This window comes from Diuraphis noxia, unplaced genomic scaffold (genome assembly GCF_037042655.1).
Source record: "Diuraphis noxia isolate RWA-SAM2 unplaced genomic scaffold, SU_Dnox_SAM2 contig0004, whole genome shotgun sequence".
Taxonomy (NCBI): domain Eukaryota; kingdom Metazoa; phylum Arthropoda; class Insecta; order Hemiptera; family Aphididae; genus Diuraphis; species Diuraphis noxia.
Genome location: NW_028301714.1, coordinates 24,329,957 through 24,350,351, shown reverse-complemented (window position 1 = coordinate 24,350,351; position 20,395 = coordinate 24,329,957). Strand labels below are relative to the sequence as shown.

Here is a 20,395-nt window from a genome sequence, read left to right as displayed (position 1 = left end):
TTTTCACAATGAAGTTTAAAAAATATATAAATTGGGTTAAATTAAGTTATACATTTCAATTTTTATTTTAGAACTTTTATAGATACATGGTTTATAGGTATACGAAAAAAAACCAACGGAAAACACCAAAATTATAATATAATTAGAGAATTAGATATTAATATAATCACAAAATATAATGCAATATATTACTTTTTTCGTCCAATTTATTACAAAGATATTTATTTATTTTTCCAATTTATATAGCAAATTAGGGCTATATAATATGAATATACATAATACATGTAAACCATTGTAGGCTAATAAACCTTTGTATTTGAAGCCTTTAATTAATAAAAAAAAAAAAAATATATGAATATATAGGTAGTTGAGGGAATATGTTAGGTAAGATCATTATGGAAATACACTATTGGTCATTGTGCTGACTGTGACCTTGCTGCATTACATTCTTGAGTCTTGATTCATGTAAAGTATTTTTCAAAGTTCTAGATTTAATATATATTGTAATGGAAATTATTAAATCAAATAAGGGTTCAGATAAGATTTGTCACAATGGTTATATCTTATATGAGTACTTTAAAATATGCCAGAATACAATAATATACATGGAGATGTACTAAAAACAGTTCACTTGATTTTCCTGCTATTCTTAGAACTTGATTTCTTCTTAAAATCAATCCTGTGGTTACGACGTCTTGTGAACATCTAGCTGAACCCTTACAGGTAAAAGTGACCAAAGTTATTGTTTAAATTAAAATTAAAGCTGCTTATTATTCGAGTGAGAATCCGTCTCGGATTTATGAATAAATTATATTCCGTGATTACATTATCATTTTGGTTTTTTTTTCCGGAATTCGGTTTATATTATATGTTCCACTGGATTTATTGTAAATAAAAAAACATCAGCTGTATTATTAATTTTTGTTTTTGTTAACACGTAGGTTCATAATATAACAATTAACAATAACGTATACCTACCTAATTTAAGCAATGTGTTCGTCAATAACCAAACAGTCAAGATGTTCTTTTAAATTAAATAAATATAAACTATAATGTATAAATACCTAGTGTTTGTTAACTTTTTATATTGAGTGGCTTAAATCTGTCACTCGAGGGCTATGCAATTCTAAATATGAATGTCTATGTATTGTAGTGTAACACACTAACGTGGAAATCATGAAATTGACACATCGAACGATAGAACAATAGATAAAAATCCAACTTTTTAGGTCTTAATATAAATGATAATATAGCTGACTGTGCACAAATCATTCTGAGATTTATAGCAGGCGAATATAAAATGGGAAAATAACGACAGTATACCTTATGTATATTAAGATAATGGCAATTGGATCAGCGGAGATTGGAGAATGTCATTTACCTAATATTTATTATTATTATTCCGTGATTCGACGGATCTACGTGTTTATGAACGCGTAAAAGAAGAGAAAACAATTTTTCTAATGCTGTGATAGTAAATCATTGTAACTAATAGTGATAATACGGAATCGTAACACCGCGATGTCATGAAGTCATCGTGATTCGTGGTAGGTATTATTAAGTGCGGTGAACCGTGAAGTAAACCGCTGCCAACGTCCAAAGGGAAAAGAGGATGCGGTTTCTCGGGTCGTTGGCGCCAGACAAGGTTCCTTCTATAATTTTGTATTCGAAAACCCATCGTACTAGGCGGTATTGGTTTGTGCACAAATACCAAAAAGACAACTTGTTTAGGCACAAAACTCCCACTTGTTTGGGAACAGTAGAGCCGTAACCATACACATAGTTAGCGCACAGTTACCTTTTAGACTTTAATAGTTTAATACCTTGCATATTAATATGTACATTATTAAAGTAATTACATACATTTCCCTATTGTACCTAAACCTAATTCCTTAAAGTATTATTTTATAGTAAATTTTATGGTTTTTAATCGTTAATATTTGGGTTTTAGGAACTCGAGTGATTTTAATATTTTATACTTTATACTTTACCGTGAAATTCTTTAAATTGAAACTGAACTCTTCATTTTAGCACAATTTATCATGATGAATAACCTCCAACAATATAACATAATATTTATTATTATTGATTTATATGGAATAGCATTATTAATAATACAATAAATTAGTTCGAAAACTTGAAAAATAAACAACATATAGGTATCCTAATTTACTATGAGAAAACATGCAAACAGACCACAAATCAAATATCATCGATACCATAAACTTCCTAAAAGGGAAAAGAGGTATACAACTTAAGAGGACGCTACACACATAATATAGTTGTCTCCGTCTTACAAATGCGTAGCATGGCAACTTTATGCTTGGCAGATCACGTTTTACTCCGTTACCTTAAAAATTAGAGTAAATTGACCTATTCTGGAACTTGATGTTAAGAATATTATCTGTGTTTGTATGTTGATTTTTTACGATAGTTCAATTTTGTAACAAGTTATGCGTATATAAAAAGCGTAAATTTAAAATGCTCATAACTCACTTAAAAACTTAGCTATGGTAAAAACCCACATACAAACACAGATACTTAATGTTCTTCACATCAAGTTTCATAATAGGTCGATTTACTCTACCTTTTAAACTAACGGAGTTAAACGTGATCTACTGAGCGTAAATTTGCTATGTTATGCACTTGTAAGCAGTTGTAACTAGTAAGATGGAGACAAAAAATGGTTGTATAGCGTTAATATAAGCACTAAATATAATGTAAAATATATGCAATTACTGAATTACAATATAAATTAAAATGAATGGCTTAGTAGCTGATGAATCTAATAAAATAAAATACAGCAGAAATATGTGGCTAAAAGGTCAATCAAAACATGAATTTGATTCATAATGATTTCCTATTGTCTTTTCTTGAAATAAAATTCTAGAAATCAAAAACAAAATTATACACCAAATTCTTCTATTTATTTTTGATTCTGAGCGTAGAGATAAATGTATTGATTTTTAAATTATGTTTTTATATTACTTTTTGTGTCCGAAAACACTTGTTGTCGTATAAAAATTGTCCAAATATCTACTTCGATGGAGATTTTTTTTTGTAGAAAACTGGATTTAGTAGTTGCTTTTGAAGGTCAAAATGGAAAATTGTCAGTACTTTTTAAAATCAATGGTAAATTAAAAAAAAAATATATATATATATATATATATGAACATATTTTGTTAACATTATAATATTACTATAAAAGTATAAAGTAAATTGTTTGGTATCCTTGGTTAGGTTATTATGTTATTATAGCTGTTATAGGTATGCTTTCCGTTTCCGACTCTTCAACATTTTTCGTAAAAACCTTTATGGGTTTCATATAATTAAAACTTAAAAGAAATAGCTTATACATATTGGTTTATAATTTTTATGATGTGCAATAAAAGTTAAAAATATATCAATTACAAAATAGTCAATCGCCGCATAGTATCTATCTATCATCTATATTGCGAATAATTATTTGACCATTTATTCACATTATTCCTTTCTTAAAGTTAAAAAAAAAAAAAACTATCAAATTCGTTATATCATATTATATATACCTATCACACTTACGAATAGTAAAATATTACAAATCATAAGCCAACTGTATAAACAATATATGCATTCATTAATTATTGTAATAATTGTATTTATTTTACTAGGTTTTAAGCTTTCAGGTGTGATGTGAAACATTATAAAATGATAATTTTTTGTTTAAAATTATGTTATACTAATGTAAAGATATAATTTGTATTTTATACATACTTATCACGTTTCTGAAAAAATGTATAAAAAATGTCTCATTTCAATTATTGTTTTAAATATTATATACAGATTATATATTTTTTTCATTTTCACAATAATATATACAATCTGTAAAATTGGTGCACAATAAACATATATGCTAAATTGCCAAGAACCATAAATAATATGAGTAGATGAGATAAGAAGCCATCCACTACTAGTGGGCCACTAGTGGTACTTGACTGGGAGTTGTTTAATAATCTAACTATAAATATAAATATATTATTATTATTGTTAATATATTTTAGTTCCCCAAATATTATATATAATTAAGTCAATGAGATAAATATTTAACCAATACATAATTTACAACAAACTATTTATATTGTAGCTTTTAATATTTCAACTTCCAAGCATAGGCGCAAAACTAGGGGAGAGCTAAAAAAACAACAAAAGTTAAAAAATTATGTGAAAAACACAATTTTCTTTATTTTACGTTGGTTTTTTTTTTATTCGACGTTTAAGGAAAAATAAATTGTTTATAATGATCAGATGATTGTATACGAAAAACGATTCTAAACGGAGATGGTTTATTTGTCTAGGGTATATTATGGACTATTAAAAATATTCAAATCTTGGATTTAAAAAGAAAATTTTTTATGAATTTCTAGCTTAAAATAACTTGAGAATTTTCGTGATTTTTACGTATGTTGTCAAAATTAAAATTGAAATGCTTGTAAAAAAAAATGTGACTATGCATTTCTTTTATTTTTTTAACTGCTATTGTAAAAATATTTTAGGAGCTTTGTATTAAATTTTCAAATCTTAGATATAAAAGGCAATTTTTTTATGAATTTCTAGAATAAAATAATTTACGAATTTTCGAGATTTTTACGAATGTTGTCAAATTTAAAATTCGAATGCATGTAAAAAAAAATTGTGACTATGTTTTTCTTTTATTTTGCAACTGCTATTGTTAAAATATGTTAGTAGCCTTGTATTAAATTTTTAAATCTTAGAATTAAAAAGAAAAACTTTTATGAATTTCTATCTAAGATAATTTGAACATTGCCGTAATTTTTACGTATTTAGTCAAAATTTGAACTTTAAATGCTTGTAAAAAAAAATGTGACTATGCATTTATTTTATTTTTCAACTGTTATTGTAAAAATATATTATGAGCATTGTATTAAATTCTCAAATCTTAGATATAAAAGGAAAATACATTAAGAATTTGTAGTTTAAAATAATTTGCGAATTTTCGTAATTTTTACGTATTTAGTCAAAATTTGAATTTTAAATGCTTATAAAAAAAATTGTGCCTATGTATTTTTATAATTTTTTAATCACTATAAGAATAACTTATGAGAAACTTTGTATTAAATTTTCAAATTTTTTTGGTCGTCCAACATTTTTTTACCAGCACTTCAAAAAAAAAATTTTCAGAAAAATTTCAGTGCTCTATAAATAACTCAAAAAAAGTCAAAAAATTTTGAAAATTAAACTATATATAGATATACCTAACATAAACATTTGGTAAAAATTTCAAGTATTTACAGTCATTAGTTTTTGAATTACAACCATATAAAAAAATCGATTTGGTCAAAAACTGGTTTTGCGTAAAAATTCTCGTTTTTCTGTCATTTTTTTTTGTTTTTCTCGATTTTTTTTTAAAACTGTTGGAAAATGTTAACTTTTGACCTTTATGATGCACCAAGGATATTCACTTTTATATCAGAAACCACCCCCAAAGTTTAAAATTGAAGCATTATTTCGACTAGACACAAAAAAAAAACGCATCATTGTAAAATCAATACATTCATCACTTCGTTCAGAATCTAAAATTGTAAGATAATAATAACTGACTTTATAATATCGCGCACTTCTTAGTCTTCATAATTTTACATTTACATAATAGATAAATATTAAATATAGTATAGGTAGGTATATATCACGCTGTATCACACTGTATAGAATTACTTATTTGTGGTATATTTATTACATTGAAACCTCGAAATGATAAAACAGAAGGTTGAAGAATCAAAGATATTAATTTAAAAAAAAATTTCTTTAACTAGTACATTGGATATTTAGTAATATTGGGCCAGCAATTTGGTACCATATTAATTAAATTGTTCAATATTCTTATAAGTGCTAAAATGAATAATATAATTTAGCTATTTTAACGATTTAAAAATAATTTGTGGATCAAGATTTTAAGTATAATTAATGAATGATTCAATAATGTATTAATTTATTCCCTATATTACATTTTATATTATTATTTAAGTATTTGAACAAGGTAAACTTACTTAAATTTATATTACTATATAATACTATATTTATATTTGTCGGATATCGCCTTTATCGATCGATCACCGGTCATTAAGATAGTCGAGATCGTTCTAGAACCTTCTAGACTCCCCACTCGCCACTCGTCCGCTCGTCCATTATCTTTACCGGGGTGTGACGGTGTCACCGGCGAGTCGGACATGAATAGTAGTTGTCGCCCGACATTCGTAGTCGGACAGTGGTCGCCGATGTGAAGGTGCTAATAAATGCACATCGAAAGGCCTTTCTTTATTATAATTTGCAGCGTGTAATATTTCAACCGCGTATCAATTTATATTGACACGCGTTGTTTGTTGTGGCGTTCCGACAACGTTGGATTTGATCCTTCTTCCTTCCGTTATTTGTGCGGCGTTTATGGATCTTTTATACACTCTTATACGAAGAATTCATTCATTGTGCCAGATCGTATGTATGTACTCTTTGTATCGTTAATTATATTAAATATTGTATTATTTGGTTAAGGCCATCAAGGTCTCATGTAAATTTATTGAATTAGTTCAATTCTTGTATTACTGAATTGGGCGCCCAGATATATATTTATATATTTAAATTTGATTATTTCTATTGTATTATTTGATTATTTATTATTTTGAATAGTACGGCGGCGCTTTGTGCCCGTATCTAAAAACACAGTATTTGCGTGTTATTTATTTACTTTTTTTTTATTATTCAATCTCCATTATATTTGTAAAGTGTCCTCTTTCTTCCTTCGTGGATTGGAGCAGTGCCTAGGAGATAAGTTTTGAATACGCCGTGGTAAGGTATACGCCACAATTATTAAATTATTTAAATGTAGCCGGATCGGTCGATGGCTCTGGGTCGACAGTAAGGGTTCGTGCCACATTTCTGGTAGCAGAGCGTGGTTTCGTCCACATCTTGTTTATTATATTTTTTATGATCAATGGGCTCGTCCTAAGGTAAGCGTAAATATTGGTGAAAATTTATTTTAATTTGTGGTCACACGTTACTGGGTGAGCGACGTGCTGACTTATTTAGTTGTACACGATTGATTATTTCTGAATTATTAATTCGTTTAAATAGCGCTCTATATAAAGTAAACTTGTGTATTACTTATTTAATTGTGTGACTGTTAACTTATTTTATCTCGCGTACACGCGCGTATTGTCGTACTATAAGTATTTCATTTGCGACTATTGTGATTATTACGATTATCAGTTGATTCTATCATCATTTTGCGTAAGACGCGCGTATCGTTGGTATTTAAACAATTCATACTACGATTAATAATATTTTTTAAATTATTTATTCAGCTTGGTCGTGTCTTATTTATTTTGATCTGTGATTAATAATTTTATTTATTATTTGGCTTAAAGCGGTTATTTTCGTGTTTTGATTATTACTTCGCGTAAACCGCGCGCGTATTTGTCGCGCTCCGTGCATTTATCTCGCGATTAATAATTTGGTATATTTATATTTCGCGTAAAAACGCGTTTATTTTTCTCGTAATATTTTTTGGTTTTGCGTGTTTATTTTTTATTTTTGTTATTATTATTTTGCGCATTGCGGTTTACGTTTAAATTATTTTTATTTTGCGTTAATATCTATTTTGCTATTAATTTGCGAAAATCGTACTATTCGTATTCAATTATTTAATCAACGTTTAATAATTTTATTATTATTTCGCGTCAACCGTGCCTCTTGTCGCGTTTAATTTATTTTGATTTTCTTTGCGATTGTTAGTCCGCTAGTTAATATTTTGCGCAAAACGCACTTGTGTTGCATTAATTCATTTGATTTTTTTTTTTTTTTTGCGTCCATTTAGTTATTTATTTTTCCCCCTTTTGTGTAAACCTACATCATGGCTTCGAGCGGCGATGAAGCACGAGCCAGGCGGTTGGTCCGTCAATGCGAAGTAAAACGCAAGGGTTACATGAATAAAATTCGGTCAGTTTACGATTTGGCTATCCGTAGTGCGGAAGATACGTCGGTAGTGCCTCAATTATTAGTTATGGTAGAAACACTAGATCAGTTGTTAGCGTCGTTCACCATTGAAGATGAAGCGTTTTTAAATCATTTGATGGATTTGGACCGGGACAGTGAATACCCCGACATGGAGGGCGTCGAGATGTTCAATTTGGTTTCTTTTGCTAAGGCAACAGCTAATCGCTTTATGCAATATTGTCCCGATCAAACTATTGCGTCCACGCACGGCGGTTCACAGGCGTCGCTGAATAATGTCGATCAGAATGTTCCAAAATCAGACGAGCAAGCGGTTCCTGACAATGTGGTTGTGGATGTGAACCCAAGTGAAGCACGATCTAACAATGCAGGTTCTCTCCGATCTGATAGCGTTCCAGTCTTCAAGCCTGCCCGCCTGCCCGAAATCCCGTTGCCCACGTTCGAGGGTGACATTTATGAGTGGATAACTTTTCGCGATCGTTTTATTACATCGGTAGATCGTCGAGAACATTTGTCAAATATTGATAAGTTTTATTACTTGGTGGGATGTTGCAAAGGGGCAGCCCGAGACGCTATCCGCGGAATTCCGGTATCAGATCATAATTACAAGTTGGCGTGGTCCACTCTTGAGGAACGATTCCACAAACCCCGTCTGGTTGCATGTTCCTTAATTGAAAAATTGTTAAGTGCACAACGAGCTACCTCAGAAAACCTACCCGAGTTGAACAGATTATTGGTGGTATTTGATGAAGGTGTGTCGTTACTCGAATCCCTGAATATACCAAATTTAGGCGATTTTATATTATTTTCAATAGCTTCACGGTGCTTACCTATTTACAGCATTAAATTATTCGAAGCGCAATTATCCAACGGTTTCCCTACAGTAAAAGATTTATTGACGTTTATAAAATCACGTGTGGCCATATTGGAATGCATTCCACGGGAGTCTACATCGAAACAATCAAACTCTCACAAAGTTACTAAGACTGCGTCATATAATGCGAGGAAGCCGCCGCTGCACACTTCTATGATTACAAGCAACAACCCGCCCAAAGCAGCACAGTTTTGCAAATGTTGCAAGGGTACTCATGATCTAACGTCATGCCCGAAATTCAAAGGTTGGACGCAAAAGGCGCGTAACGATTGGGCGCGAGATCAGCGGATATGCTTTCGGTGCCTGCGCCCCGGTCATTGGGTAACCAAGTGCAAATCCTCGAATGTATGTGGTCAGTGTTCACGATGGCATCATTCGCTATTGCATTCAGTCGGATCTACAGCGCCTTCAAAGGAAGAGAACTCCTCAAAGGAGGGACAATCGGACATTGCCACCCCATCGTCATGTCTTGGTCAAAATACGTCGCCTTCTGTTATTCTTGGGACAGCGCTCATCCATATGCCTGATAATGTCGGTGTGATGCATACGGTGCGAGCGCTTATCGATTCAGCCTCACAAATTAGTGCAATTACCTTGGAGTGTAAAAATCGTTTAGGACTCCAGATGCGTAGATGGACAGCTCCTGTGTCCGGCCTTGGTGGTGTTTCGGTACAAAACGTTCTGGGAATTGTCCATTGTCAGGCCCAACCAAGATTTTCACCGGATCCAATCTTCAACTTCGATGCGTGGGTGTTCCCGTCAATTACGGCTGAGATGCCACGGCATCCATTGCCACATTCAATTGCAGAAAGATACAAACACCTTGCTTTAGCTGATCCATCGTTCATCAATCCTGGTACTATTGATGTTTTATTAGGTGCGGATCTGTTTGCTCAAATTCTAAACGGAAAGCGTGTGTCGGTTGGTGATGCTTTTCCGGTGGCCTTCGGAACCGTATTTGGCTGGACTGTCATAGGACCGGTCCCAACATCGCTACCTAATGTTTTAATATCATGTCACGCATCATTGACTACATCGGTGGAAACATTGCTGGAGAGGTTCTGGGCCCTCGAAGAACCAGACGCAGCACCTGAAGAATTTACGCAAGAAGGACAATGCGAATCTATATTCCGTGACGGATGTACTCGTGATAGTTCGGGTCGGTTTTGTGTACCACTTTTGTTCCGTCATTCTATTTCCGGTGACACATTTCGAGGATCACGTGCCTTGGCTGAGAAGCGTTTCGAGCATTTGGAGAAGAAATTGGCCAATGACTCTTGTCTTCGGCGATTATATTGTGAGTTTATGTCCGAGTATCTGACATTGGGACATATGTCCCCAGCCAATTCCGATGGTGACTACTTTATCCCCCATCATGCCGTCTACCGTCCTAATGATATCGATCCGAAAATACGTGTAGTATTTGATGCTTCCGCGAGGTCGTTTTCGGGTGTTTCTTTGAATGATTGCTTGCTCCCGGGACCGAAATTACAACGCGATGTTGTGGATGTTTTGTTATTGTATCGTGTCCACCGTTTTGCCTTCACAACCGACATAAGCAAAATGTACCGTCAGGTGTCCGTGCTTCCATCACATCGGCGGTATCAACATATATTGTGGAGATCGTCGCCTGAACAAAAGTTGCAAGCATATGAGCTTAATACTGTCACCTATGGAGTCAACTGTGCCCCCTACCTCGCGATCAAGGTACTTCAGTCCATTGCAGAGCAAGACTGTAATAATTTTCTTTTTGTAAAAGAAGCATTATTATATCAAACATACGTAGACGACATCTGCGTAGGTGGTGACACGGAAGATGACGCCCTTTCCCTTCAAGATGGTCTTATTAAGGTTCTAAATGGCGCTGGTATGGATTTGAAAAAGTGGGCCAGTAATACGCCCGCCATACTTGATAAGGTTCCTTTCGAGGACAGGACATGCGAACCATTGTCGTTAGATGATTCTGCTGGCATCGGGACGAAAGTATTGGGATTACAATGGTCTCACCAAGAAGATGCATTTGTGTATAACCTTCAACCCGAACAACACGTCTCCACGAAACGCGGTATGTTGTCATTGATAGCGCGGATGTTCGATCCGCTGGGACTCTTATCGCCTGTCACCTTTTTCGCTAAAACATTGATCCAACGTGTGTGGAAAGCCGGGCTTTCGTGGGATGAGCAACTGCCTCCAGAGATTGCGGAGCCTTGGCGCAAGTACGTTGTTGACCTGCCCAATCTGAAATGTATCCGCATCCCTCGATTCTTAGGCACACGCCGAAACATGCAGTGTTCAATATGTGGGTTTTGTGACGCGTCGTCAATCGGATATGCTGCCGTGGTGTATCTCAGAGCAGTGGATTCGTCGGGTCGTTCTACGCTTTCGTTGCTGGGAGCACGATCTAAAATTGCACCAGTGAAGTCAATTACCATTCCACGACTGGAACTCTGTGCCGCCTTTTTGCTCGCTCGATGGATGGCTCGCCTGATCGTCACATTAAGCCTCAAACTACAGATCCTTGACGTACATGCTTGGTCGGACTCCACGACGGTTTTAAGTTGGTTAAAGTATCCACATGATTCATTTAAGGTATTTGTATCTAATCGAATTTACAAAATTCATTCTCTCGTGCCCAATTGCCAGTGGCATTATATAGAATCAGCCTTCAACCCAGCGGATTGTTGTTCACGGGGACTTACTCCGTCAGATTTCATTAAACATGATCTCTATTTTAACGGTCCACCATGTCTGTATCTGTCATCTCAACAATGGAACCAGTATACACCGATTAATACCGCCGATCAATTGCCTGAATTTAGGATTCAATCATCGAAGGTGTTGGTTATACAAGAAGAATTTGAGTGGTATGAGCGTTTTTCCACTTATGTTCAAGCAGTTCGAACCACTGCCCGTATGCTCCGGTTCATCACGCGATGCAAAAAGCAACCAGTTTATAATGGGTATCTATCCCGGAAAGAGCTCGACCAGGCAGCACTCCTGATTGCGCGGTCGTCGCAACGTTTTCATTTCAGTATGTTGATCCGTGAATTGTCGCAGGGGCAAGCGCCCTCGGCACGACTATTGGCGCGTTTGCGTCCGTTCCTCGATAGTGAAAATTTAGTACGAGTTGGCGGTCGGTTATCAAGATCGGATTTGTCTGATAACCAAAAACACCCATTGCTGCTGTCAAAGACTTCACATTTTTCTGTCCTATTAATTCGGCATTGGCATGACATCACAGGTCACAGTGGTCCACAGATCGTTTCTTCGTTGGTTGGTCGTCAGTATTGGATATTATCGGTACGCACATTGATCCGTACGATCATTAGCCGATGTATCACGTGCGTACGCATTACGGCCAGAAACCCTCAGCCAATAATGGCGGATTTACCATCTGCACGAGTGACAGAATGCCATCCGTTTGCGAGGGTCGGAGTGGATTACGCAGGTCCCTTTTCAGTAAAAGAGAACCGGCTCAGGAAGCCACGCCAGTACAAAATGTATCTTGCCGTTTTTGTGTGTTTCACGGTCCGAGCGGTACATCTAGAGTATGTATCAGATTTGAGTACCGAGGCGTTTATAGCAGCATTACAGCGGTTTGTGGCTCGCCGGGGTCTGCCTACCGATATTTACAGCGATTGCGGTACGAATTTTGTTGGGGCAAATAATCTACTTCGCACTCTGGTCAATGACCCATCGTATCGCGACCAACTGACAGCTAGTGTTCATTGTACGTGGCACTTTAACCCTCCGGGTGCCCCTCATTTCGGTGGTTTGTGGGAGGCCGCAGTGCGCTCATCCAAAACATTGTTACTTCGCATAATGGGGGAGCACACCTTCACAATCGAAGAATTTGGAACAATTTTGTGTAGATGTGAAGCCATTTTAAATTCTCGGCCAATTACTCCCGCTTCGTCCGATCCCGCCGAACTCGAATGCTTAACTCCAGGCCATTTTCTGATCGGCAGACCATTACTTGCTGTCCCAGAATCGGAAATTCCAAATGAAACGCGTCCCTGGGTACAGCGGTGGAAATTGGTCAATCAATGTGTCCAAGCATTTTGGCGTCGTTGGCGAAATGAATATCTCCAAACGCTCCAGATGCGGAGTCGGTGGCTTGATGACGTCCCCAACATAGAAGTGGATGATATGGTTGTGATAAAGGACGCTCAAACACCGCCTTTAAAATGGCGTATGGGCCGCGTGATCGAAGTATTACCAGGCGCTGACCAGGTCGTCCGAGTCGTTCGACTCCGAACCGCTACAGGTATCCTTACCCGTCCGGTGGTAAAGGTTGTCAAACTTCCCACCAATCTCTAGGGAACTACCGCCTATTTAGTTTGCCTTGGTTGGGGTTCGCGTTATATTATTCTATTTATTTATACATATTTTGTTTTATCTACCCCTTTTGGTTTTTTTTCCTCCGTCACTGACTCCTCCACAGTATACATTTTTTTTTTTTTTTTTTTTTTTTACTAGGCACTTCGCTTATGATTCACGGGAGAAAGTGGACATGTATTATAGATAAATGCCAGAGAAAATTAAGGGCATATTGAAAATATTGTATTTATAAGCCCTGGCATTTGAATTGTATAATATTTGGAATTCGATAATTTTTTTGTATTATTATTTATTTATTTTTATTTATTTATTTATTTTTTCTTTCGTTGTATTATTTTATGTTGAACCTTCCGGGTTTTTAAACCAATTTCATCGGTCAAAACGGGTCCAATGTCACCCAGTCACTTACAGCAGCCTGAAGTCGTCGAGCTAGCATTGTTTTGTAGTAAGACGTGCACGTCTTACTAGGGGGAGGATGTCGGATATCGCCTTTATCGATCGATCACCGGTCATTAAGATAGTCGAGATCGTTCTAGAACCTTCTAGACTCCCCACTCGCCACTCGTCCGCTCGTCCATTATCTTTACCGGGGTGTGACGGTGTCACCGGCGAGTCGGACATGAATAGTAGTTGTCGCCCGACATTCGTAGTCGGACAGTGGTCGCCGATGTGAAGGTGCTAATAAATGCACATCGAAAGGCCTTTCTTTATTATAATTTGCAGCGTGTAATATTTCAACCGCGTATCAATTTATACTGACACGCGTTGTTTGTTGTGGCGTTCCGACAACGTTGGATTTGATCCTTCTTCCTTCCGTTATTTGTGCGGCGTTTATGGATCTTTTATACACTCTTATACGAAGAATTCATTCATTGTGCCAGATCGTATGTATGTACTCTTTGTATCGTTAATTATATTAAATATTGTATTATTTGGTTAAGGCCATCAAGGTCTCATGTAAATTTATTGAATTAGTTCAATTCTTGTATTACTGAATTGGGCGCCCAGATATATATTTATATATTTAAATTTGATTATTTCTATTGTATTATTTGATTATTTATTATTTTGAATAGTACGGCGGCGCTTTGTGCCCGTATCTAAAAACACAGTATTTTCGTGTTATTTATTTACTTTTTTTTTATTATTCAATCTCCATTATATTTGTAAAGTGTCCTCTTTCTTCCTTCGTGGATTGGAGCAGTGCCTAGGAGATAAGTTTTGAATACGCCGTGGTAAGGTATACGCCACAATTATTAAATTATTTAAATGTAGCCGGATCGGTCGATGGCTCTGGGTCGACAGTAAGGGTTCGTGCCACAATATTATTATATTAAAGTTAAATACTCGTATATAAACATAACTATACCTTATACCTATAATCCATATTATGAACATTTTATATTATATTAGTATAATATACTATACATAAAAATGCTTTGGGGAAGGGTTGGCTTTATTCTCACTCCCCCCCTTGAATAACATTACATTGTATAACCGCCATTGAAACTTTGTCTTTAACGGGATACAAGTAAAGTTATTTTTCTCACACAGCTACATTTTTATCTGTCAGTTGTGGATTTTGTTTTACAAAAACATTATCTATATTCTTGAGTATAGGCCACCCAAAAGTAATTGGTTATAGGCTCTTTTCTATAATTAAAAATGAAAACGTAGTTCCTTTTTACAGAAGTTTGTATTGTCACAGAATCATCCTTAAATCATCAAAAAAATCTCAAGTATTCAATAAATATGTCGTTCGAGAATATTTTTAAATTTCAAAAATCAGAATTTGAATATATGCATAATTTAAGCATAAAAATTAAAAATAGGATGAGCATATCTAAAAAAACCATCATGTATACCTTTTAAATATGTTTAATTGTATATTTCAATATTTGTATTTATAATATGTTATTACTTATTACTTATAAGTAGGTATATGTTTAATTCTAAAAACGTGATATTCGTAATGAGACATGACTGCACATGAGTCTTAACTATAATATTCATCCCTAGCAGTGTGGTAAAATAAAATTACACGTTATACGATTTCTGACGTTATTCGTATCATATAATACGTATATTTTGTATATTATCAATAACTAATTAGTAATTACTACACTAAAAATAAAAACAAAATATAATTGTTTTAAAAATTAATTTGTGTTCATTATTTTTCAAAACAGCATTAATACATCACGTCATAATTGTATTTATATGCGGGTTTAAATCTATGTAGGCACCTTACACCTGACCTATCATTCAAATCAATAGATTCGATAAAATTAAAATACAATAATCCACAGCAATATCATAAATAATCTAATTAAACATAATTAGGTACCTATCTATAATAATATGTTAATATGAGGTACCTACTTACTTTACTATAAAAGAAAACAATGAGTTATTTAAATTTTTTTTCAATCATAATTGTATTTGTATAGGTGAGAATTTATAGAGCTAAACAAACAATTCTCTTAGAAATTAGAATAATAATTATTTTCTGATTTCAGTAATTTTGGTTTATAGGTGACAAACATTCTATTATTTTATTTTTTTTTTGCGTGGTATCGACGACGCTGTCGGAGATGCTTGACTATCTTATTGCTAATAAAATATAAAATAATATAAACATTGTGCCTAGTAAATTACTGATAACTGATAAGTATTTAAAACTTTAAAATTTTGGAATTAGGAGTTTGTTTGTGTACGACATTAAGTAATTAGCCAACAATAGTATATAAGCGCACTTGAATAGTTGAATATATATTTTTGATAATAGATTATTCATTATTATAAAAACCCAAGGAGTTATAAGTACCTACTACCTAGCTATTATGCATGGAAGGTGGGCCTGGAAGGATTGATATTTGTAGACGAGATTAATAAAAATAGCTAATTTTAACAGGTACAGTTTATTTAAATATTGTCTCTAGTTTTGGATTATGAGCGAAGTGACATATTTTAATTTCAATAGTTCAACCCATCTTATTAATTATTTCTAACAGGAAAAAAATTTTCTATAAAATGAAAAAAAAATGATAGTAAACAAATAAAATTGGAAACTACTGAACCAATTAGCACCAGATTTTGTACACATGTAATAATATTTTTTTTGAGACTCGTGGTCGTGGAATATTCTTTGTTTGGTTTCTCAAACCTTATAAGTTGTGCTATAGGATGAATCAACACTTATTAATTTAATTTTCACCCACGAAAATCGTTAATTTTTTCATTTATATTATAAGCAAACTGACAGAAAACATTTTTTTTTTGTAATAATTTTGATTAGCCGACCTGCAATGCGATTTTAAAATAATAAAAAGATAGGTACTATTTGATTTATTGTTTTTTAGGTAGGTATTCCGCACAAAAATCAAGAATTATTATGTATACACAGTTACATTATACCAGCGGTCCTTACTAGGAGAGGAGTTTAGAAAGGACTAAATATAACTATTTTTTTTTTTCATTTTAATTTTAATTTGTACGATCTGTATAAAATATTTTTATAATAAGCGCAATAGATGGATAACAGCATAAGAGAGCTTGGATACTGGATAGCTTGAAAAACTATTCAATAATAGTACTTCATGCTTACATTTTTAATTATAATAATTAGCCATATAAAAATGTACAATTATTTACTGAATTTAGTGAAGAATAGTAAAAAAAAAGTTATAAAATGAGACAATAAGGTAAGAAAAGTTCATGATTGACACAATTGTTTTTCTTGAACTCTGGATTTGTACAATTTACTTTTAGTTCGGGGTGCGTTAAATTTGTTAAAATGCCGCATGTGGCCCGCGGCCCGCATAGTGGGTACCGCTTCATTATTAGATACTTAGTACAGTAGATCATTAATAATTAAATGAATCCATAATATAAAGACTTGAATAATTTATTCGAGTCTTTATATTATTCATTTTCAAAATTCAAAAGGTTGCAATTCTACATGGGAAATAGTCAAATAGGTAAATCTATTGTTAAATGTGTTAATAACCTGCATATGAATTCAGAATTACAATTTACTATCATAAAATTTTAAAAAGCAATTATTCCTATTTCTTATCGTCAATCTATATACGTTTAGTCAAAAAGGCGATGGTAAAATATAATATTGTATGGTATATCATAAATTATAGTGTACATAAAATCTACACGAATTTGATTTTATTCAATTGGATTGATCGTATTGGGCACATTCCACATATATAATTAATTAATTAATTTTGGTTATGCATGAGTAGTTACTACTTTCAATGGCTGTCAATTTTGAACCACGGTAATATGCTTATTAATAATAATTCTGCCTGCGGGTCTCTACTCAATAATATAATGCACAACATATTTAGGCCCCTTCAATAATGTGGTGTGTATAATGAGTAACAACTACATGAGTCATTGCTAGACCCTCTAAATATAGAGTAGGCGTGTAATGAATCGTATTATTAACAATAAAATAAACCTTAACTTAAGTACAGTAAAAAAAAATAAAAGTTAACAAATCAGGCACATAATATAATAGATATTATTACATAGTGACAAAAGTACATAATATTCACATGTTTGAATTGATACCCTATTATATATTTAAAATATTAAGTATAACGATTACCTATCCGTATAGATTACGTTCTGTTCATGGACAAATCGGCGTTGGTGTATCTCGGTTTATGCAAAATAATTCGAACGGGATGGATAAGGGATAAGCTCCTGTGGTGAATTGGTATAACACTATATATAGGTCTATAAGACCATAGCATTCTTTCGTGGTTATTTATTTACGATTTGTACATTGTACATATATATTAGAGTTGATTAACTTTTACCGGAAACATTACATTTTAAAATATCCTTTTTGACAAAATCGGTTTTGGATATTGGTGTAATTCTAAAACAAATGACCATATAGATATATGAAATTTTCACTAACTGTTTATATTGGAATTTTCTATAATTGTAAAAGTTTCAAAACATTACAAATCTTTTAAAATTATTCATAGACATTTTCAATTTTCAATTTTTTTCGTTTTTTTTTTTTTTTCTATAAATGTCAATAATATTGTATTCGTTTGGTAAGAAAAGCTTCAACATTTATAATACCTACTATACGCTCCTAATACATTTTTATAATCGTAGTTAAAAAATCTTAAAAATACATGATCACATTTTTTCATAACCATTATAAGTTCGAATTTTGACAAAAAAAAATAACGAAAATGTGCTATTGTTTTGAGTTAAAAATTCACATAACTTTTTCTTTTTAAATCTAGTATTTAAAAATTCAATTCAAAATTCTTCATGAGTTTGTCTTCTTTTATCTATTAAAAACTGTTTACCGAAAAGTCAAATTACATTATATTTTTATGAGCATTTGAATTACAACATATATTGTTTTTGAAATGTTTAATAATTATTGAACATTAAATATCAAATATTAATTTGTCATGCCAAATTTTTGGATATAATTCGTATGATATTTATGAAATATAAACCAGTAAATGCATGCCATAACTTCAGGTTCGAGTAAACGTTGACGACCTAGTCTGATTTTTTAAAACACTGTTATTTAATAGATATTCATTGGCCATTATATTATATTTACATATTTACCAATTTCTTAAATTTAACTAGGAGCATCAAAGCCAACAAAATTGTTATAAATCTGACTGCATTCCCCTAGGGCCTAGATCGTCGTGATTAAAATAACCTGATTCGAAATCACTATTATGCTGCATATTGCTGCATAATAAAAATGCAAAAAATAAATTATATACGTAATAATGAAGTACATGTACAGTAAAGGTTATAGTACAGTAGCAAAAATACTAATAAACATATTACGACGACAGTAGCCGTTTTATCCCCTTAATGCTTAGTGTGCCATTGCCATATGTGGCATAAATCAGTTTTTCGTAATTTGTTGCTGTGAAAATATAGCATATATATATATATATATAATATATAGCATATTGCATATACGGCCAGATTCGGCACAAAAAAACGAACAAATTTGATGTAAGGTACGTCTATTTAGCGGTAAAATTATGAAACATAGATGAAAAATTTAATCAGCTCCAAATATGTTTGTCACCAAAAGTCGTTACCACTTATTTTATGTTATCATAACAAAAAATGTATACCGCCGAATTTAAAAAAAAATACCATTGTGTTTGTCAGTTTGTCAGCTTTATTTTAAATTAAGTACTAATTTCTAAGTATAATACTTTTTGAAATATAACAAAAACTTAGTATGTGCCATAGGCGCCCGCAGGGGTGGGCAAGCTGGGGCATTTGCCCCCCCTGGCTTTTTCAAAATATTATTTTTAATTGAATGTTTTAAGATAAATTACTATATACTATACAACAAATTTAAAGTATAAAATAAAATATATTGTATACGAGTAGGTATCATAAAAAAGGTTATTATTTTAAAACACCTAGTAAAATTATAATATTTATCCTCAAATCCTAACATTGCCCCCCCTAGAAAAATTTCTGCGGGTGCCATAGTATGTGCCATATTTTGCACAACATGCATTAAAAACATAGAAACTGAATTTTTTTTTAGCTCTAAAAATAAAAAAATACCACACTTAATATTGTACTTATTCATGAGTATCATAGAGCATAATATATTTAGTGCATGGTGGCCAAAAATGGCAAAAATAAAAATTGTATACTTTAATGAATGATGGCCAAATATAGCACAAACAAACTTTTGGTGAATATAGTGCCATATTTGGCACAAATTAAACTTTGATCGACTTTAAGGGGAAGTTTAACTCAAATATTATTTTAACTATTTTTCTCGTGATCCTGACGTCTTTTACTATAACCTCATTTTTTTTCAGGGATAAATAAAAAGTTATGCATGAAGGGGTTATAATACAATTTTCCATAGATATAATATGGTATACATAGACAACAATGTCAAAGATGGTTTCTATTAAAAACCATTATTGGCGTAATTCCATTAAATTTCAGCAGGTGCAAAATTTTATCGATCCAATAATCGTAATGATAAATTAAGTCATATTATTTATATTCAAAGCTAATTGCATTACTCGCGTGTACTACAGGTATCTTTTTATATTTGATAAAAATATAACATAAACAAATATTAAAATCTGTATGTACCTCTATATATTTATAATACTATATGTG

At 32.8% G+C, this 20,395-nt stretch overlaps 1 protein-coding gene across 1 annotated transcript; it reads left to right on the top strand.

Annotated features, from left to right (window-relative positions):
* The first annotated feature begins 7,903 nt into the window (after positions 1-7,903).
* LOC149055878 (uncharacterized) lies at positions 7,904-13,198 on the top strand. Its single transcript, XM_089226966.1, has one exon. The coding sequence runs from the start codon at positions 7,904-7,906 to the stop codon at positions 13,196-13,198; it is 5,295 nt and encodes a 1,764-aa protein (XP_089083092.1).
* The last annotated feature ends 7,197 nt before the right edge of the window (positions 13,199-20,395 follow it).